The following is a 23,338-nucleotide window of genomic DNA, read 5'->3' as shown; positions in this document are numbered from 1 at the left end:
GGGGGGGGGGGGGGGGGTGCACAAATTCGGAAAATTGTGCCTACGTACTAAATGGATGACCCCCAAGTGCTTTTTTTCTGTGAAAGATTTTCTTGTTGGTGTATGTTCCCCTTTTTAATTTTAAAATTAACAGTAACAATAAACATGGTTTGCATGGAAGGGGAGCTAGCGATGTGATAAGGCATGCCACTGGTACGGAGCACAATAAACAGGGTTCGTACACGTTTTGGAAAGTCTTGGAAAGTTTTGGAAATTCGTCACAGTGTTTTTCAGGCCCTTAAAAGTTTTGGAAAATCAGGTTTTGTTACCTTGGCTATGGAAAAGTTATTGAAAATTATATCCTTGCAGTAAATAAAATGTATGAAAAACTGCTTTGTTTCACCAATATTTAGCCCCGACCCAATGCCCCGTTTTAGCCAATATAATGAGGTGCCGTTATAGTCTAGCCAACGAAAATGGTTCCGTTTTGGCAGTGGTTCCGTTTTAGCCTGATCCCGAAAGATTAACTCAGGCTATCTGCACTTGCGCTTGCGCAGATAGTCATGAGTGAGGTGCCGTTATAGCCTAGCCAACGAAAATGGTTCCGTTTTGGTAGTGGTTCCGTTTTAGCCTGATCCCGAAAGATTAACTCAGGCTGTCTGCGCTTGCGCAGAACATCACGAGTTTGCCGCAAGTGTGATGTATCTATGATTTGAATGACCATTGCACCTATTGACTCCATTTAAAATGCCTGGAAAGTGTGTGTTCAGTAACCTGTATTTAACAAAGGAACTGTACAACGATTGGCTCGCGAAAGCAGGTCAAGATGGAGCAGATCCTGATCGTCACAGAGGGCGATGTACGTTGTGTATCAAATCGGAAATATGGGTGAGGCCGCAGTTGTCAGTCACCTGAATGGGAAGAAGCATCGGGATTTGGCTGCCAAGAAACATTCACTAGTCACATCAAACACGAGGATTGTTCACTTCTTCAACCCTGAAACAGCCAAACCAGGCTCCAGCAAATCCAATGCTGCGAGCGAGATGCCAGCAGCTTCAGAGACAGAATAGCGATAGGTAGGCTGTAATATTCTTGTGGGAAGACTCCCCCCCCCCCCCCACGCCCTTTCTATTATATACAAAATAAATGTATTTACTTTTATATTATTTTAGGGTTAAAGTTAGGGGCCATTCAACTATTACGTAACGCTTAGGGAGTGGGGGTGTAATTTAAGTCCAAGTGGTATGTGGCGTTACAAAGGGGGGGGGAGGGGGGAGGTGTATTGAACAGCGTTACGTATCACAATTTTGTTTTCCCGTATTTTCCGGACTATAACGCACCCCTGGGTTTTTTTTAAAGACATTTTAGAGGATCCATTCATATTATAAGAAGCACCGTTTTACAAGCTGCATGTTACTTTCAAGTATTGACTGTCCAGTGGCCAAACGTGGATCCGTTTTTTTTAGCGACTTTTCCTGGGTGCATTGTTCGTTAATAGACTTGTTCTTGTTTATAATAGCTATATTCTTAAGGAACTTGTTATGTATATATTTAACTCATTAAGTAAACCTACTATTTACGATTACACTTGTCGTTTCTTTGTTCTTGAAATTTGAGACAGAAATAAACAAGGCATAGAGTTGGAAAACAAATGTAGGTCAAATACCACGTGTGATCTGCTGGTTGAGTGTAAAAGATTTACTTGCTGACTTTTGATGTTCACTTGGTTGTGTTAAATTATTCTGTACTGGTAATACGTAATTCCAAACAGAGTACTGGTACAATTTATTGTTCCCATATTCAGTAATCCTGTGAAAAAATATGTGCGTTTAAAAAAAGCAGTCTGTAAAACAACCGCGCACAACTAAGATGATCTTATCGGTGTCACGTGACGTCTTGCATGCTTCAGTTACGCGGGAGGCGCGTAGTACTAAAAACAACTGTATTTCGTTTCCGGTATTCCATTTTTTAAAATCTGTTTAATTATCAACAATAGATGATACTTGTTGCAAACTTCTATCAGACTGGCAGAGTAGACTTGTTGTGATAGTGCTAAGTGGTCAGTATAATTGATTACAACACTGATAAGTGTATATCGTTGCATTGTCGTACTTTTGGTATCAACATGCACACGGTGACACGCCACATGATTATATTTAATGCAGCGACAATCAGCTGTTCCAACCAGTTCAAGTTTCTGAATGCAATAACACATCCTACTTACAGAAGCGGCTTATACATTATTTGAAATTTAAAATAAAATTCATATATAAAGCGCACCGTTATATAAACCGCTCCCTCCGATATGAAAAAAAAGTAGATGGTTACAGTCTGAAAAATACGTTAATGTAGGTTTTTAGAGGTAAATGTAAACCCAACACTATTATAAATGCTTTAATACACCAGACATTTTAATTTTTAACATTGTATTTATATGGTGATCAATTAAAATGGCGCAAGTGAAAACCCGCAGGGTTTTTTTTCCATCTTACAGCAATACGTCACATGTAGTACACATGGGTATAAATAAACATTGCCACGTTGCGTTGTCTGTGTGTTGGAGGGGGGATCTTCGAGCGTTTCCTTATATTTTGTATAGTCTACCGTAATTATTATTGGGAAAAAAATCTCAGCCTGATGGTCAGCGATTTTAAAAGGCCATCCATTTATCGCACTGCACAACAAACGTGTGGCATGTCTGCATCCGATCACGACCCCTCGTTGGCTGCTGCCTGAACAACTGACAACAAAGGCATGTGAACATGTACACTACGCCTACATTGTATTTAAGCCCAAAGTAAAACAAAAGTGAGAACATTTACCGTAACCTAGACTTTTTAATCATTCCATACAAAATTGCATGCATGTTTTTTTTCTGTCCTGATGATTGTTTATAGTAAAGGGAATTTTTTTTTTTTTTATACAGGGTATCCTTACGAATGTGGTACACCGAGATAATCACTGGAAAGCAGAAATTCTCTGGGCATTGAAAACAGTTGTTGACAACTACTCGTACAAAAGTTGTGTAAACATTGATGACTTATTTCAGAAAATGTTGCCCTAATAGCAAAATAGCCAAGATATTTACATGTGGAGATCGAGGAAAAATTGTGGCATATGATGTTTATTGGTTTTTGGCCTGGCACACCATATTTTCAGAGATGAACTTCTGGAAAGTTCTGTGATTTAGATTATGTCTTGCTTTTTGATGGTATCACTGAATCATAAAACTCAGAACAAGCAGCTTTGATATCTATGTGAGATTTTTTGATAAAGATACCAGGAAAGTGACCACGAGATATTTTGATTCTGCGTTCATTGGCCATGCTACAGCAAATGATATGATGGTTCATTTCACGGAATTGACAAAAAAGCTTAAACTCGGGAACATGATTCAGCTTAGTATGGATGGCCCCAACGTAAACTGGCCATTTTATGATAAACTCTCTGCTGAACTGAAAAGTGTTGATACTGCTCCATCACTCATTAATATTGGCAGCTGTGGTTTGCACGTTATTCATGGAAAACCGTGCTTGTGATTCTGTTGACTGGGATATTGCTGGACTTATGAGAGCAATGCATACACTGTTTAAAGATACACTGGCCAGGAGGGAGGATTACGAAGAAATCAATGGTTGTAAACTCTATCCCCTGAAACACTGTGCAACACGGTGGGTAGAGGATGTTCCAGTAGCTAACAGGGCAATGGAGGTGTTGCCACTGATGAAAAAGTATGTAGAAACTGTCCAGCAACATCCTAATAAATATACTGTTCCCAAAACGCAGTCACTTAAAAGAGTGAAAGATGCTAGTGAAGATCCTTTGACATTAGTAAAGCTCCAGTTCTTTGTGTCTTTAGCCGAGGAATCTTTGCCATTTCTGTCAAAATTCCAGACTGATAATCCAGTGCTGCCATTTCTCAGCAAAGAATTGGAGAAACTCATGAGAAATTTGATGATGAGGTGTGTAAAAACTGGCATTCTTAATAAAGCTGATACTCCATCTCTTCTTCTGAAAAGTTACAAACATGTCAGTGTTGGCTTCTCAGCCACTCATAAACTGAAAGAACTGATAGCAACTAAAACAATATCTGAGAGGCAGGAACTGAAGTTTCGAATGGAATGTAGGGACACTGCTTGTTCGAAGAGATTGGGGAAACTTCTGGAAAAGAGTCCCTTGAAATATTCACTGACACGCAGTTGTGATGTGCCTTGCACCCGAACACATGGTTTGCTGATCCAGAAGACTGCAGGGCTCGTTTTTTAGTCTGTGTTGTCATAACTTTGGTTGCCTGCAAATCGTATCAAGGAGCATACTTGGCTTGATTGGGACTGCTCAAGAGTACAACAACACTTCTTGCAGGAAGTGGTGAGACCCAATAAACATAAATTCAAGGACTTCGATATGAAAAGCTGTCGTCTTGACAACTTTCTTGGAGAGTACATGGATAAGGACAATGCCTACACAGCTCTTTGGACAGTCATTAGGATGTTACTCATATTGTCACATGGACAGGCATCAGTAGAACGAGGGTTTTCCATCAATAAAGTCCTGATGGTGGACAATATGAGTGAAATCAGTATTTCTGCCCAAAGAGTTGTGTATGATTACATTCAAGCATTTGGAGGGATATTAAATGTGCACATAACCAAGGAGATCATATCAGCTGCCCAGAGTGGCAGAATGAGATGCACACAATTCCTTGAGCAAAAGAAAACCGAAAAAACTGAAAGTGAGGCTTCTAGAAAAAGGAAATTGCTACTTGAGCATATTATTGAATTAGAGACAAAGCGAGCACGGTTAGAAAAAGATATTGAATCACTGTCTTCATCTGCTGATGAACTGGCAGAATCTGCTGAGAAAAAAGGAAATATCACTCATTTGACTAAATCTAATAGTTTCAAGAAGACGGTGAAAGCAAAAAAACTTGAAATTGATGTCGTACATTGTGAAATAATAAAACTGAGAGAGAAGTCCAACTGATAATTCAGACCACAAACCCATAAGGAGTAGGATTAGGGGCATTTTAAAGGTATGGGTTATTAACTGAATAAGAAGAAAGGAACACGACAAGTTTTTGTGAAGCAATACTTCTGTATTCATATTTCTGGCAATCTGCCGTACATATCATCATAGTCATGTCTACTCCAAGAATAAAACTGCATTTTAAAACGCCAAAATAAATTACATTATTTTTTTTTATTACTAGTAATCCTACATGTATACCACGCAGCTTAGTCAAGGCAAACGTTTTTAATTCTGACAAACATGTCTAAAAACTGCAAAAAACACTTTGTTGTGATTGAGTTTGCTTGGAAATGGTTTTGGAAATTTGGATTTGTGGGCTATGGAAAGTTTTGGAAAAGTTATGGAAATTTTCACAGCCCAAGGTGTACGAACCCTGAATAAAGTAAATTAAAGTTTTGTTTAACGAAACCACTAGAACACATTGCTATACTAATTATGGGCTATTGGATCTCAAACATTTGGTAATTAATGCAGCGAGGAATCTTTTGTATAAATTTTCCCACAGACAGGAAAGAACATACCACGGCCTTTGACCAGTTGTGGTGCACTGGTTGGAACGAGAAAAAACCCAATCATTTGAATGGATCCATTGAGGTGGTTCAATCCTGCGGCGCAAGGACCTCGAGCGAGCGCTTAACCGTCTTAGCTAAATCACAATAGGGAGATCAGCTCTAAATGGTTAAATATTAAAAATTAGCAATAATGAAATAAATCGTGGACATTTATACCCGCTCGCCCTAGTTTGTTTATATTGAGGAACATAAAGAACAAGAAAACAAAAACAAACAGCAGCAACTGTAATAATAAATCCCCCATAATATTAATAGAATAATTGTTCGATGCGTGATATTTCCAATATATTGTTAAAAAACAAAAGCATGTCACAACCGCCTCGTTTGACTTTTTTTTTTCTTTTTTCTTTTTGAGAGAGAGAGAGAGAGAGAGTCACAATGTGTGTCTGTGTGCGTGCGTGTGTGTGTGTGTGTGTGTGTGTGTGTGTGTGTTAATGTTTTATTTAAACTACTGGTATTGGAGCATAAAACTAAGATTTATTTAAATTACGTTTTTTTTTTTTTTTTTTTTATTCAAACCATCCGCTGATATTATAAGTAAACTGTAAGCACAAATGCGGTAATTATCTTTTAAAGGGACATACCCTAGTTTTTAAACACTAAGCTATATTTTTTACTATTATAGCCGTTTTTGAGTGTTGAGTGTGTCGTTAAATAAACCATTTCCTTTCCTTTCCTTTCATATATAATGTCACCACGTGTTACACCGTGTATATATTAAGGGTCTCGCATATAATGTTTATAAAGTATGTATCGTCATATATGATGTTAACGTGTTACACCGTGTATATATTAAGTGTCTCACGTGTAATGTTTATAAAGTGTGTGTCATTATATATGATGTTACCATGTGTTACACCGTGTATATATTAAGGGTCTCGCGTGTAATGTTTATAAAGTGTGTGTCATTATATATGCTGTTAACATGTGTTACACCTTGTACATATTACGGGTCTCACGTATAATGTTTATAAAGTGTGTGTCATCATATATGATGTTACCATGTGTTACACCGTGTATATATTAAGGGTCTCGCGTGTAATGTTTATAAAGTGTGTGTCATTATATATGATGTTACCATGTGTTACACCTTGTACATATTAAGGGTCTCACGTATAATGTTTATAAAGTGTGTGTCATCATATATGGTGTTACCATGTGTTACACCTTGTATATATTCTGAATCTGTTTTTCTAGACAGCTAAAATAAACTAAAGTAGTGTCGGAAATAGAATAAAACTGATTTTCTTCGATTATTTCTTTCATATTAAACTGACAGGTAAATATTTTGTAAATACCTATTTAATGATACTCTACCTAACTTAGCATTTACTTGTTTGGACTATTGATGGGACTTCTAGAATTGTTATAAAACCCCACTAGCCATGGGATCAGTGATTACCGGTCTCGGTGGCACAGTGGTTAAGTTACACCACTCAATCTGGTTACATGTCTCTAGTCCAGTGACGGGACTTCTAGAATTGTTATAAAACCCCACTAGCCATGGGATCAGTGATTACCGGTCTCGGTGGCACAGTGGTTAAGTTACACCACTCAATCTGGTTACATGTCTCTAGTCCAGTGACGGGACTTCTAGAATTGTTATAAAACCCCACTAGCCATGGGATTAGTGATTACCGGTCTCGGTGGCACAGTGGTTAAGTTATACCACTCAGTCTGGTAACATGTCTCTAGACCATTGATATATCAGACTAATTGTGGGGTTTGTATAATGCTGGCTACGAAGGACGTTAAAATACTCAATCTGGTAACATGTCTCTAGACCAGTGACGGGACTTCTAGAATTGTTATAAAAACCCACTAGCCATGGAATTCGTGATTACCGGTCTCGGTGGCACAGTGGTTAAGCCATCAGACTATAGGCTGGTACGTACAGGGTTCGCAGCCCGGTATCGGCTTCAACCCAGAGTGAGTTCTTAAGGGGCCACTAAACCCTATTCTCTCTAACTACTAACCAACTAACAACTAACCCATTGTCCTAGACAGTTATCCCAGATAGCTGAGGTATGTGCCCAGGACAACGTGCTTGAACCTTAATTTGATATAAGCATGGAAATAAGTTCAAACGAAATGAATGATCAGTGATTTTAAAAATGTACTAGCCATGATTAAAAATTCACTAGCCCTGCTTTAAGTAAACACAATTTTACTAATAGGAATAATCGGATATGTCAGGGGCGGGACGTAGCCCTGTGGTGAAGCGTTCTAGGATCGATCGCAAATATTACTACTACTACCACCGCCACTACTACTACTACTGGTACTACTACTACTGCTAGTACTACTACTACTACTTGTTTTATGTCGCTGGAAGAAATGATGTTGAGATGTTCAAGGCTTTTCTATTATGCAGAGCCATGTCAGTATGTTACACAGGCAGATCTGAGGGGTACAAGGGGCATGGGCGTCGAGCGGTGGGGGACAAGGGGGACGCGTCCCCCTCACTTTTCAGCGCCGGGGGACAATATATAAATGCCACCTCCACACTTTTTCGTTTAGCACACACACACACACACACGCGTCCCCCCCCCCCCCCCCCCCTCTTTAAAGTCGGATTGACGCCCATGACAAGGGGTGATACCCTTTTTATGACATAGTAATATTTGCTGTATTGAGACAGTCTGTCGAGTCGAAAACTATTTGTTTTTCAATTTATTTATTTTTTTAAATCTTTGATATATTTTGTCTTGCAGCAAGGGGAGGGCGGGACGTAGCCCAGTGGTAAGGCACTCGCTCGATGGGTCCATTAAAAATATTTTTACAATGTTATTTGAATAAGTATGGGTTTAACACTTAAAGGCGCTCAATCACGGATGGTTGACCTAATTATTGACTCAAAATAGTATTATATAACAATATATACATTTGATTTGTACCCAACAGTATTTTATTGAACCATCTACATAACCAGCATATTCCACTTATTATTGATATTTTATAAAAGTAGTTGAATTATGTCTACGGTCCATAATTTAGAGAAAAATAACGGCTATTTGGAGAGAAGATGTGTGACGTTTATTTTGAGTCACGTGACGAGCATCCCCCGAATAACCGCGGTGTCACAACGATTTACCAAGCTCGTGTAACGAGAACGCTTGACCGTCCTCTGCGACGTAGGGTAAATAGAAAAACGAAAACAAAAAATAAGTTACTAAAAATTAATAAAAACATGTACTGAATGATAATAAGCATATACATTAATTTATGTTAGTAACAAAAGCATATGAGTATAATGGACCCTTTTGTGTACGTTTTCCATAGACATGAATAGCGTAATATTGCCCCTACAGTACTAACAAAAAATTAATAATAAATAAATAAATAAAAATTACAAATCATCTGAAAGAGAAACTAACTTCAGACAGTACACAGATTAACAACAGGGCTTGAACTTAATTTTTTTTTTTCACTGATAGCAATTTTGAGGCTCCTTACGTAATTTGTTTTTAAAAGTAAATTTTACCGCAAATAAATATGACTAAAAGGTTATTTTGCTGTATTTAGTCATATTTCAAATGCGCAAAATTGCAAGGGTTAATACAACTCAAAATAATATATTTTGTTATACCAGTAACGCTGAGACCACTCCCGGGTCCTCGTCTAAGTTTATGTAATGTTTCGGTAACAACCGCCCCCACCCACCCCACCGCAACGTGATTTTACCAACATTATAATACATGCAATAATATTATCATCATCATCATCATCGTTATTGTTATTAGCCTACTACTACCTTTTAGGGGTGGAGGGAACGGTGTTTTATTTATGGGGTTTTGGCTATAAAAATGCAAGATTAACGTGCGTGCACACACGCACAAACGACACGCTGAACTTGTCCCTGCACGTAGAACTGGATTCAACTGGGTTAAGTAATAATTAAGCCAACCTGTGCACGGCAAAACATGCAACAGTAGACCCCTATACTGTTTTGTTTTGTTTGTTGGTTTTTTTGTGTGTTTTTGTTGTTGGTTTTTTGGGGGAGGGTTACGCTGTACATTAAACCGAATGACTACTATGCGAATCGTTTAAAATAATTTGCAGACGTTTAACAAAAAACGACTGGCTGGTCGTATGCCACATTTGTGACGCTGGAAAACATGTTACTCCTTTTCGAATCAAGCACTCTAGCGTTGTAACCGTCTAGGCTCTCTCCCCTGCTAAATTTCATGCACGCGCCTGATAATAATAATAATAATAATAAAAGGTGAGTTCATATTCTTACTGTTTATTATTTTATTTCAGCGTATTCGCAGTTATTTTCGTTATGAAATATATTTGTTTAATTATTACAATATACCTACACTTTTGGAGAAAAAATGTAGGTGTATGACGATACATCTACACTTTTCAATTAACTACACCTGTATTTAAAAGCAAAAAACAAAACAACAATAAACAAACAAAAATTATTAATAATACAATGAACGTTTATTGCCATAGCTTAGATTGAAATCCGGAAGGCATTTCCATTGTTTCTCTTATATTTAATGAGCACGTGATCACATTTGGAGAAGCGCACGACTGGGCAACCGTTACTGACACTTTCCGTCACGTTCACACTTGCGATGTTCATTTGCAACACATTGTCTTTTAAATCCTTCAACACTTGACTAAAGTGTTTAGGTATCCATATTGGAGGAATGTAGGCGAATTTTCCCCTTTTGGTACACGTCCAGCTGTCATAACCTGTGTTATACAACACCACGTGTTATTAGACGTGTTCGCGGGAATCAGTAGCGTAACTATCTCCAAAACCTTTTTTTCCTCCTCCAGGTAGAATTTAAAATCTTCTTGACTGTCCAAATTAAAATTAACTATCTCCAAAACCTTTTTTTCCTCCTCCAGGTAGAATTTAAAATCTTCTTGACTGTCCAAATTAAAATGCACAGAAAATGAAGTCCATTTAACTTAAAAAAAAAAAAAAAAAAAATCTCGATTCAAAGTCACGCTGGCTTATTTTCACACCCACGACCGTCTTTATCAATTCGCCGTTAAAAAAAAGAAGAAAAAAGGTTTTGCTTAAGGACACTTAATATTAATAATATTTCAACCAATAGAACAAGCCATCTACAAAAATTAGTTTGCTGGCAGACATCATTTGCATATACCAAAGATTAAATTATGTTTTGGTAGTATTTCAATCAATAGAAAGAGCCATCTAATTACACATGCGCACTTATTCACAAGCGTTCTCTTGAGATATTTACAGCACGATACGTCTGTTAAAATCATGCAACGGGCGGAGCTATAGTTAGTGTGGTAGGGGTGTCAACTACCCCTGTCCAGTACATTCACGATATGTCTGTTAAAACCATGCAATGTGCGGAGCTATAGTTAGTGTGGTAGGGGTGTCAACTACCCCTGTCCAGTACATTCACGATATGTCTGTTAAAACCATGCAATGGGCGGAGCTATAGTTAGTGTGGTAGGGGTGTCAACTACCCCTGTCCAGTACATTCACGATACCTCTGTTAAAATCATGCAATGGGCGGAACTATAGTTAGTGTGGTAGGGGTGTCAACTACCCCTGTCCAGTACATTCACGATACGTCTGTTAAAATCATGCAATGCGCGGAGCTATAGTTAGTGTGGTAGGGGTGGCAACTACCTCTGTCCAATACATTCCCCAAACTAAAATATATATATATATATATTTCTAGCTTTATATATCATAAACGGTTTCTTTTAGACGATTAAAATAAAAAAATAGCATTTTAGTGCTTAAGTCTTCATACTATTCCCATCCCGAGAAATATAAGCTACGTCTCTGAGTTTTAATATATTCCGTTACCAGTACAGCTCAAACTCACACTGATAAAACTACCTATAACTGCATTTACACGTGCGACACGAACAAATGAAATAGAAGGTTTCACTGCTCCAGAACAAAATGTGAGGCTCACGATGTCTGGTCCACGTTATTTTCGTTTCATTATTTACTACTTTCTAGTCATTGATTTTATTAGCCATAGAACTAATATAATAATTCACTCGACCTTTAGTTGGGTATAAGTCAGTTATACCCACACTTACTCGGTGTATCGGCTTCGCCTCGGGGGCCCCATGACCCAAAATGTAGGGATATTCACCGATACACCTCGTAAAGTGTGGGTATAACTATTACTTACCCATGGGGATATAACACATTTAGCATAATAATGAATGTAGGGATATTCACCGATACACCTCGTAAAGTGTGGGTATAACTATTACTTACCCATGGGGTTATAACACATTTAGCATAATAATGAATATGACAGGGTGGAAAATGAAGGCTTACGATGATTAGATATTTCCTCGTTCGACTAACGATACATTTACCTACACATGTAAAAGCCTAGCTAGTTGGGGTTTCGCTGTTAAAATGCTTCCGTTACTTAAACAAACACATGTATAAGCTTATTATCATTTAGTGCACGTTTTTATTATTTTTAACAACTTTTCTTCATTTTCCCCCCGGTTTACGTTCTCTTTACACCAAATTTGCAAATCGTTTTGATTATGTGGTTATTCGGGGGATGCCTATCACATGATTCATATTACGAAACGTCAAACGTCAATGTCCTCAACGCAGTTATTTTTGTCTTCTGATTCACGGACCATAGTCATAATTCGGTGACTTAAAAAAACACATTAATAATAAGTGAGACATGGTGGTAATGTAGATGATTAAATGAAGTACTTTTAGGAACAATTCAAACTAATACTTTGTTGGGCCATGAAGTTTGCAACTTTTCATTTTAGAAAATAACGATTCACTACGTAACCGATTGGCCGTTCGCGTAAATTTTAAGTTTGGGAACTGCCCCTAAGTCATATTGTAGAATAAAGCCAGTTTATAATGTGTATGACAGAAGGTTGGTAATACATCACTGGAAATTAACTGAAAGGATTTAAGAGTGTAATATGTTATATGTTTAGTATAGCACCCGTACATGTATTATTTTAGTACGATATATCTGCCGTCAAAATTAATTAAAATTGTATCAGTAAAATTAGGTACGTTACAATAATATTTGTTCTTTTTCAGATCAGAAGTTCTCAAATAATGGATCGTACTAAAAATAACATTCTCCAAAACATCCACGAAGAGATGGTCAAAGGTACATTCAATGACCTTGACATTGTCTGTGAGAATGGGGCAACAGGTGCAAACCGTTTGGTCCTGGCCACGATGTCATCTTACTTCCGGGCAATGTTAACATCAGACATGACAGAAAGTCGAACGGGCGTCTTAAAACTGCCCACTGTCTCGGTGTCAGTGTTCCAGGATATTCTCAAGATGTCTTTGTGTTCATTGGATCTTGTAAACGAAGACAACTGCGTCAACATTTTAGACGCATGCGAAATGATGCAGCTTGATAACGTCAAAGATTTGTGTCATCGTTATCTTAAGAAAAATCTAGTGATCACTACCGGCAACTGTCTACATTGGTGGAGACTTATGACTAGCTACAATGTTCCTGATTTGTCCAACACAGCAGTCTCTTATTTGACAGAAAACTTGACGGACTTTGTTAACACAGAAAATAGTGTTCATTTGTCAAAGACAGAACTCTTAGAAATATTGTCTATAGATGATTTGAAATGCAAGGAAGATGTAATTATGAAAGGTGTCATGAAGTGGCTTGAAGCAAATAACCCGTATGCAGATGACGTAAAACGTATCTTTGAAATGATCAGAATTGATCTTGTTGATCCACAGTTTCTCATTGAAAATGTCGGTTTTTTGAGAACTCATTTGTGGAAATAAATATGTTCAGCAAATGATAAAAAGCGTAAAGCGTTCAGATTTGACAAAAGGTTGTGCCAGCAGATTTCATAACAGACGTGTGAATGTTTTCGTACTACATCGGAACGACACTTCACTTCTGTCTTGTTTTACATCAGAAGGGACATGGGAAGATGTTCCACCTGTTCCAGTAGATCCTGGATTTTGGCATTCAGCAGCAAGTCTAGGTAACAGGATCTACATCACTGGTGATGGCAGAAGAAGAATACGTACACTCATTTACGACGTCTGTAGAAGAGCGTGGGAAACAGGTCCAAATCTCGAAGAAAAGCGCTTTTATCACTGCATGGCCACAGCTAATTCTAAAGTGTATGCAATTGGTGGTAGGATCAGCAACACGATTGAAGAGATGGTCGAGAGTGGCACACGCTAGCAGGTTGTTGGAGATTTAAAACAGAACAGAACATGCATTCACTGCTACAGTTGGACACAACATTCTGGTGATGGGTGGACTGAGTGGAAGAAGTGGATCAGAGTTATCTAGTGTTTCAATACAGCGGCTCGCTGTGTCTAACCTCAGCTCACGTTTACCATACAGCTCGGTGTGTTTGAGAGGTTCAGTTCACCTCCCTGATATATATCTGCTGGACTATGATGGAAATGTGATGCACGTCCAGGTCACTGACAGTGTGGGAGAAATCCAGATTCAGTTCCAGTCAACAGCGAAATGGCGATCATTTGGTAGGTTTGACGTACTTTGGCAGAATGGAAGCTTATTGTCCTTCAGTGGCCTTGGTACTAACTGTGAAATTAACAAGTATAACGTGGTTGAAGGCCAGAAAAAAAACATTATTTTCCCAAAGTCACCTAAACGTGGTTGTGTCTACAGTGTCATGCCATTGTCTTCTAAAACATGATATTGTAGCTTCAGTGTGCACTGGGACATAACATAGCATTGTGTGTTCAGTGTGTGCTGGGACATAACATATCATTGTAGGTTCAGTGTGTAGTTTGACATAACATAACACTGTAGGTTCAGTGTGTATTGGGACATAACATAACATTGTAGGTTCAGTGTGTAGTGGGACATAGCATAACATTGTATGTTCAGTGTGTACTGGGACATAACATAGCATTGTAGGTTCAGTGTGTACTAGGACATAACATAGCATTGTAGGTTCAGTGTGTATTGGGACATAACATAGCATTGTAGGTTCAGTGTGTAGTGGGACATAACATAGCTTTGTGTCTTCAGTGTGTACTGGGATATAACATAGCATTGTAGGTTCAGTGTGTAGTGGGACATAACATATAATTGTAGGCTCAATGTGTAATGGGATATAACATAGCATTGTAGGTTCAGTGTGTACTGGGACATAACATAGCACTGTAGGTTCAGTGTGTACTGGGATATAACATAGCACTGTAGGTTCAGTGTGTACTGGGACATAACATAGCACTGTAGGTTCAGAGTGTACTGGGACATAACATAGCACTGTAGGTTCAGTGTGTACTGGGATATAACATAGCACTGTAGGTTCAGAGTGTACTGGGACATAACATAGCACTGTAGGTTCAGTGTGTACTGGGACATAACATAGCATTGTAGGCTCAGTGTTTGCTGGGACAAAACATAGCATGGTAGGTTCAGTGTGTACTGGGACATAACATATCACTGTAGGTTCAGTGTGTACTGGGACATAACATATCATTGTAGGTTCAGTGTGTACTGGGGCATAACCTAGCATTTTAGGTTCAGTGTGTACTGGGACATAACATATCATTGTGTCGTCAGTGTGTGCTGGGACATAACATATCATAGTAGGTTCAGTGTGTACTGGGACATAACATAGCACTGTAGGTTCAGTGTGTACTGGGACATAACATAACACTGTAGGTTCAGTGTGAACTGGGACATAACATAGCATTGCAGGTTCAGTGTGTACTGGGACATAACATAGCACTATAGGTTCAGTATGTACTGGGACACAACATAACACTGTAGGTTCAGTGTGAACTGGGACATAACATAACATTGTAGGTTCAGTGTGTACTGGGACATAACATATCACTGTAGATTCAGTGTGTACTGGGACATAACATAACATTGTAGGTTCAGTGTGTACTGGGATATAACATAGCACTGTAGGTTCAGTGTGTACTGGGACATAACATAACAGTGTAGGTTCAGTGTGTACTGGGACATAACATAACATTGTAGGTTCAGTGTGTACTGGGACATAACATAGCAATGTAGGTTCAGTGTGTACTGGGACATAACATAACATTGTAGGTTCAGTGTATACTGGGACATAACATAGCACTGTAGGTTCAGTGTGTACTGGGACATAACATATCATTGTAGGTTCAGTGTGTACTGGGGCATAACCTAGCATTTTAGGTTCAGTGTGTACTGGGACATAACATATCATTGTGTCGTCAGTGTGTGCTGGGACATAACATATCATAGTAGGTTCAGTGTGTACTGGGACATAACATAGCACTGTAGGTTCAGTGTGTACTGGGACATAACATAACACTGTAGGTTCAGTGTGAACTGGGACATAACATAGCATTGCAGGTTCAGTGTGTACTGGGACATAACATAGCACTGTAGGTTCAGTGTGTACTGGGATATAACATAACATTGTAAGTTCAATGTGTACTGGGACATAACATAACATAGTAGGTTCAGTGTGTACTGGGACATAACATAGCACTGTAGGTTCAGTGTGTACTGGGACATAACAACATTGTAAGTTCAATGTGTACTGGGACATAACATAACATAGTAGGTTCAGTGTGTACTGGGACATAACATATCATAGTAGGTTCAGTGTGTACTGGGACATAACATAGCACTGTAGGTTCAGTGTGTACTGGGACATAACATAACACTGTAGGTTCAGTGTGTACTGGGACATAACATAACATTGTAGGTTCAGTGTGTACTGGGACATAACATAGCACTGTAGGTTCAGTGTGTACTGGGACATAACATAGCAATGTAGGTTCAGTGTGTACTGGGACATAACATAACATTGTAGGTTCAGTGTGTACTGGGACATAACATTGTAGGTTCAGTGTGTACTGGGACATAACATAACACTGTAGGTTCAGTGTGTACTGGGACATAACATTGTAGGTTCAGTGTGTACTGGGACATAACATAACATTGTAAGTTCAGTGTGTACTGGGACATAACATAACATTGTAGGTTCAGTGTGTGCTGGGACATAACATAACATTGTAGGTTCAGTGTGTTCTGGGACTTAACATAGCATTGTAGGTCCAGTGTGTACTGGGACATAACATATCATTGTAGGTCCAGTGTGTACTGGGACATAACATATCATTGTAGGTTCAGTGTGTACTGGGATATAACATAGCATTGTAGGTTCAGTGTGTACTGGGACATAACATATCATTGTAGGTTCAGTGTGTACTGGGATATAACATAGCATTGTAGGTTCAGTGTGTAGTGGGACATAACATATAATTGTAGGCTCAATGTGTAATGGGATATAACATAGCATTGTAGGTTCAGTGTGTACTGGGACATAACATAGCACTGTAGGTTCAGTGTGTACTGGGATATAACATAGCACTGTAGGTTCAGTGTGTACTGGGACATAACATAGCACTGTAGGTTCAGAGTGTACTGGGACATAACATAGCACTGTAGGTTCAGTGTGTACTGGGATATAACATAGCACTGTAGGTTCAGAGTGTACTGGGACATAACATAGCACTGTAGGTTCAGTGTGTACTGGGACATAACATAGCATTGTAGGCTCAGTGTTTGCTGGGACAAAACATAGCATGGTAGGTTCAGTGTGTACTGGGACATAACATATCACTGTAGGTTCAGTGTGTACTGGGACATAACATATCATTGTAGGTTCAGTGTGTACTGGGGCATAACCTAGCATTTAGGTTCAGTGTGTACTGGGACATAACATATCATTGTGTCGTCAGTGTGTGCTGGGACATAACATATCATAGTAGGTTCAGTGTGTACTGGGACATAACATAGCACTGTAGGTTCAGTGTGTACTGGGACATAACATAACACTGTAGGTTCAGTGTGAACTGGGACATAACATAGCATTGCAGGTTCAGTGTGTACTGGGACATAACATAGCACTGTAGGTTCAGTATGTACTGGGACACAACATAACACTGTAGGTTCAGTGTGAACTGGGACATAACATAACATTGTAGGTTCAGTGTGTACTGGGACATAACATATCACTGTAGATTCAGTGTGTACTGGGACATAACATAACATTGTAGGTTCAGTGTGTACTGGGATATAACATAGCACTGTAGGTTCAGTGTGTACTGGGACATAACATAACAGTGTAGGTTCAGTGTGTACTGGGACATAACATAACATTGTAGGTTCAGTGTGTACTGGGACATAACATAGCAATGTAGGTTCAGTGTGTACTGGGACATAACATAACATTGTAGGTTCAGTGTGTACTGGGACATAACATAGCACTGTAGGTTCAGTGTGTACTGGGACATAACATATCATTGTAGGTTCAGTGTGTACTGGGGCATAACCTAGCATTTTAGGTTCAGTGTGTACTGGGACATAACATATGATTGTGTCGTCAGTGTGTGCTGGGACATAACATATCATAGTAGGTTCAGTGTGTACTGGGACATAACATAGCACTGTAGGTTCAGTGTGTACTGGGACATAACATAACACTGTAGGTTCAGTGTGAACTGGGACATAACATAGCATTGCAGGTTCAGTGTGTACTGGGACATAACATAGCACTGTAGGTTCAGTATGTACTGGGACACAACATAACACTGTAGGTTCAGTGTGAACTGGGACATAACATAACATTGTAGGTTCAGTGTGTACTGGGACAACATATCACTGTAGATTCAGTGTGTACTGGGACATAACATAACATTGTAGGTTCAGTGTGTACTGGGATATAACATAGCACTGTAGGTTCAGTGTGTACTGGGACATAACATAACAGTGTAGGTTCAGTGTGTACTGGGACATAACATAACATTGTAGGTTCAGTGTGTACTGGGACATAACATAGCAATGTAGGTTCAGTGTGTACTGGGACATAACATAACATTGTAGGTTCAGTGTGTACTGGGACATAACATTGTAGGTTCAGTGTGTACTGGGACATAACATAACACTGTAGGTTCAGTGTGTACTGGGACATAACATAGCACTGTAGGTTCAGTGTGTACTGGGATATAACATAACATTGTAAGTTCAATGTGTACTGGGACATAACATAACATAGTAGGTTCATTGTGTACTGGGACATAACATAGCACTGTAGGTTCAGTGTGTACTGGGACATAACAACATTGTAAGTTCAATGTGTACTGGGACATAACATAACATAGTAGGTTCAGTGTGTACTGGGACATAACATATCATAGTAGGTTCAATGTGTACTGGGACATAACATAGCACTGTAGGTTCAGTGTGTACTGGGACATAACATAACACTGTAGGTTCAGTGTATACTGGGACATAACATAACATTGTAGGTTCAGTGTGTACTGGGACATAACATAGCACTGTAGGTTCAGTGTGTACTGGGACATAACATAGCAATGTAGGTTCAGTGTGTACTGGGACATAACATAACATTGTAGGTTCAGTGTGTACTGGGACATAACATTGTAGGTTCAGTGTGTACTGGGACATAACATAACACTGTAGGTTCAGTGTGTACTGGGACATAACATTGTAGGTTCAGTGTGTACTGGGACATAACATAACATTGTAAGTTCAGTGTGTACTGGGACATAACATAACATTGTAGGTTCAGTGTGTGCTGGGACATAACATAACATAGTAGGTTCAGTGTGTACTGGGACATAACATAGCACTGTAGGTTCAGTGTGTACTGGGACATAACAACATTGTAAGTTCAATGTGTACTGGGACATAACATAACATAGTAGGTTCAGTGTGTACTGGGACATAACATATCATAGTAGGTTCAGTGTGTACTGGGACATAACATAGCACTGTAGGTTCAGTGTGTACTGGGACATAACATAACACTGTAGGTTCAGTGTGTACTGGGACATAACATAACATTGTAGGTTCAGTGTGTACTGGGACATAACATAGCACTGTAGGTTCAGTGTGTACTGGGACATAACATAGCAATGTAGGTTCAGTGTGTACTGGGACATAACATAACATTGTAGGTTCAGTGTGTACTGGGACATAACATTGTAGGTTCAGTGTGTACTGGGACATAACATAACACTGTAGGTTCAGTGTGTACTGGGACATAACATTGTAGGTTCAGTGTGAACTGGGACATAACATAACATTGTAAGTTCAGTGTGTACTGGGACATAACATAACATTGTAGGTTCAGTGTGTGCTGGGACATAACATAACATTGTAGGTTCAGTGTGTTCTGGGACTTAACATAGCATTGTAGGTCCAGTGTGTACTGGGACATAACATATCATTGTAGGTCCAGTGTGTACTGGGACATAACATATCATTGTAGGTTCAGTGTGTACTGGGATATAACATAGCATTGTAGGTTCAGTGTGTACTGGGACATAACATATCATTGTAGGTTCAGTGTGTACTGGGATATAACATAGCATTGTAGGTTCAGTGTGTACTGGGACATAACATATCATTGCAGGTTCAGTGTGTACTGGGACATAACATAACATTGTAGGTTCAGTGTGTACTGGGACATAACATATCATTGTAGGTTCAGTGTGTACTGGGACATATAACATTGTATGTTCAGTGTGTACTGGGACATAACATAACATTGTAGGTTCAGTGTGTACTGGGACATAACATAACATTGTAGGTTCAGTGTGTACTGGGACATAACATTGTAGGTTCAGTGTGTACTGGGACATAACATAACATTGTAGGTTCAGTGTGTACTGGGACATAACATAACATTGTAGGTTCAGTGTGTACTGGGACATAACATTGTAAGTTCAGTGTGTACTGGGACATAACATAACATTGTAGGCTCAGTGTGTACTGGGACATAACATTGTAAGTTCAGTGTGTACTGGGACATAACATAACACTGTAGGTTCAGTGTGTACTGGGACATAACATAACATTGTAGGTTCAGTGTGTACTGGGACATAACATAACACTGTAGGTTCAGTGTGTACTGCGACATAACATTGTAGGTTCAGTGTGTACTGGGACATAACATAGCATTGTAAGTTCAGTGTGTACTGGGATATAACATAACATTGTAGGTTCAGTGTGTACTGGGACATAACATAACATTGTAGGTTCAGCGGCAGGGAGCTGGAATATAGGGACAGGGTGCTGGAATATAGGGACAGGGTGGTGATCTTAAGAGACAGGGTGCTGGAATATAGGGACAGTTAAGAGGCAGGGAGCTGGAATATAGGGACAGGGTGCTGGAATATAGGGACAGCGTGCTGGAATATAGGGACAGGGTGGTGATCTTAAGAGGCAGGGTGCTGGAATATAGAGACAGGGTGGTGATCTTCAGAGGCAGGGAGCTGGAATATAGGGACAGGGTGGTGAGCTTAAGAGGCAGGGAGCTGGTATATAGGGACAGAGCTGGAATATAGGGACAGGGTGGTGATCTTAAGAAGCAAGGTGCTGGAATATAGGGACAGGGTGCTGGAATATAGGGACAGGGTGGTGATCTTAAGATGCAGGGTGCTGGAATATAGGGACAGGGTGGTGATCTTAAGAGGCAGGGTGCTGGAATATAGGGACAGGGTGGTGATCTTAAGAGGCAGGGTGCTGGAATATAGGGACATGGTGCTGGAATATAGGGACAGGGTGGTGATCTTAAGCGGCAGGGAGCTGGAATATAGGGACAGGGTGCTGGAATATAGGGACAGGGTGGTGATCTTAAGAGGCAGGGTGCTGGAATATAGGGACAGGGTGGTGATCTTAAGAGGCAGGGAGCTGGAATATAGGGACAGGGACCTGGAATATAGGGACAGGGTGCTGGAATATAGGGACAGCGTGCTGGAATATAGGGACAGGGTGGTGATCTTAAGAGGCAGGGTGCTGGAATATAGGGACAGGGTGGTGATCTTAAGAGGCAGGGAGCTGGAATATAGGGTGGTGACCTTAAAAGGCAGGGAGCTGGAATATAGGGACAGGGAGCTGGAATATAGGGACAGGGTGCTGGAATATAGGGACAGGGTGCTGGTATATAGGGACAGAGCTGGAATATAGGGACAGGGTGGTGATTTTAAGAGGCAAGGTGCTGGAATATAGGTACAGGGTGCTGGAATATAGGGACAGGGTGGTGATCTTAAGATGCAGGGTGCTGAAATATAGGGACAGGGTGGTGATCTTAAGCGGCAGGGAGCTGGAATATAGGGACAGGGTGCTGGAATATAGGGACAGGGTGGTGATCTTAAGAGGCAGGGTGCTGGAATATAGGGACAGTTAAGAGGCAGGGAGCTGGAATATAGGGACAGGGTGCTGGAATATAGGGACAGCGTGCTGGAATATAGGGACAGCGTGCTGGAATATAGGGACAGGGTGGTGATCTTAAGAGGCAGGGTGCTGGAATATAGAGACAGGGTGGTGATCTTAAGAGGCAGGGAGCTGGAATATAGGGACAGGGTGGTGATCTTAAGAGGCAGGGAGCTGGAATATAGGGACAGGGAGATGGAATATAGGGACAGGGTGCTGGAATATAGGGACAGGGTGCTGGTATATAGGGACAGCTGGAATATAGGGACAGGGTGGTGATCTTAAGAAGCAAGGTGCTGGAATATAGGGACAGGGTGCTGGAATATAGGGACAGGGTGGTGATCTTAAGATGCAGGGTGCTGGAATATAGGGACAGGGTGGTGATCTTAAGAGGCAGGGTGCTGGAATATAGGGACAGGGTGGTGATCTTAAGAGGCATGGTGCTGGAATATAGGGACAGGGTGCTGGAATATAGGGACAGGGTGGTGATCTTAAGCGGCAGGGAGCTGGAATATAGGGACAGGGTGCTGGAATATAGGGACAGGGTGGTGATCTTAAGAGGCAGGGTGCTGGAATATTAGGACAGGGTGGTGATCTTAAGAGGCAGGGAGCTGGAATATAGGGACAGGGACCTGGAATATAGGGACAGGGTGCTGGAATATAGGGACAGCGTGCTGGAATATAGGGACAGGGTGGTGATCTTAAGAGGCAGGGTGCTGGAATATAGGGACAGGGTGGTGATCTTAAGAGGCAGGGAGCTGGAATATAGGGTGGTGACCTTAAAAGGCAGGGAGCTGGAATATAGGGACAGGGAGCTGGAATATAGGGACAGGGTGCTGGAATATAGGGACAGGGTGCTGGTATATAGGGACAGAGCTGGAATATAGGGACAGGGTGGTGATTTTAAGAGGCAAGGTGCTGGAATATAGGGACAGGGTGCTGGAATATAGGGACAGGGTGGTGATCTTAAGATGCAGGGTGCTGGAATATAGGGACAGGGTGGTGATCTTAAGAGGCAGGGTGCTGGAATATAGGGACAGGGTGGTGATCTTACGGGCAAGGTGCTGTAATATAGGGACAGGGTGCTGGAATATAGGGACAGGGAGCTGGAATATAGGAACAGGGTGCTGGTATATAGGGACAGGGAGCTGGAATATAGGGACAGGGTGGTGATCTTAAGAGGCAAGGTGCTGGAATATAGGGACAGGGTGCTGGAATATAGGGACAGGGTGGTGATCTTAAGAGGCAGGGTGCTGGAATATAGGGACAGGGTGGTGATCTTAAGAGGCAGGGTGCTGGAATATAGGGACAAGGTGGTGATCTTAAGCAGCAGGGAGCTGGAATATAGGGACAGGGAGCTAGAATATAGGGACAGGGTGGTGATCTTAAGAGGCAGGGTGCTGGAATATAGGGACAGGGTGGTGATCTTAAGAGGCAGGGTGCTGGAATATAGGGACAGGGTGGTGATCTTAAGAGGCAGGGAGCTGGAATATAGGGACAGGGTGCTGGAATATAGGGACAGGGAGC

General features: G+C 40.4%; 2 protein-coding genes and 1 long non-coding RNA gene across 3 annotated transcripts; 2 read left to right on the top strand and 1 right to left on the bottom strand.

The window, feature by feature from the left end:
* The first annotated feature begins 10,090 nt into the window (after positions 1 to 10,090).
* On the top strand, positions 10,091 to 10,509 carry LOC121386446. The gene is made up of 2 exons (XR_005959657.1): positions 10,091 to 10,373; positions 10,446 to 10,509. It is a non-coding gene; the product is annotated as an uncharacterized LOC121386446 (long non-coding RNA).
* Positions 10,510 to 12,648: 2,139 nt separating this feature from the next.
* LOC121385974 (kelch-like protein 17) lies at positions 12,649 to 13,353 on the top strand. The gene has a single exon (XM_041516768.1). The coding sequence runs from the start codon at positions 12,649 to 12,651 to the stop codon at positions 13,351 to 13,353; it is 705 nt and encodes a 234-aa protein (XP_041372702.1).
* A 7,545-nt stretch (positions 13,354 to 20,898) lies between these two features.
* LOC121385973 (A-agglutinin anchorage subunit-like) lies at positions 20,899 to 22,250 on the bottom strand. Its single transcript, XM_041516767.1, has 2 exons — positions 22,123 to 22,250; positions 20,899 to 21,985 (listed from the first exon to the last, which is right to left on the bottom strand). Exons 1-2 carry the CDS (start codon positions 22,248 to 22,250, stop codon positions 20,899 to 20,901), a joined length of 1,215 nt encoding a protein of 404 aa, XP_041372701.1.
* Positions 22,251 to 23,338: the final 1,088 nt, after the last annotated feature.

Source organism: Gigantopelta aegis, chromosome 12 (genome assembly GCF_016097555.1).
Source record: "Gigantopelta aegis isolate Gae_Host chromosome 12, Gae_host_genome, whole genome shotgun sequence".
Lineage (NCBI taxonomy): Eukaryota > Metazoa > Mollusca > Gastropoda > Neomphalida > Peltospiridae > Gigantopelta > Gigantopelta aegis.
This window is presented reverse-complemented; position numbering and strand designations above follow the sequence as displayed.

What these genes read in the sequence shown, in the direction of transcription:
- LOC121385974 (XM_041516768.1), top strand. Translation starts at nt 12,649, where the DNA reads ATGGATCGTACTAAAAATAACATTCTCCAAAACATCCACGAAGAGATG.
- LOC121385973 (XM_041516767.1), bottom strand. Translation starts at nt 22,250, where the DNA reads ATGCCTCTTAAGATCACCACCCTGTCCCTATATTCCAGCACCCTGCCT. An exon ending in TCCCTATATTCCAGCACCCT is followed by an intron (nt 21,986 to 22,122) that starts GTCCCTATATTC and finishes CCTATATTCCAG; the next exon opens with CTCCCTGCCTCTTAAGATCA.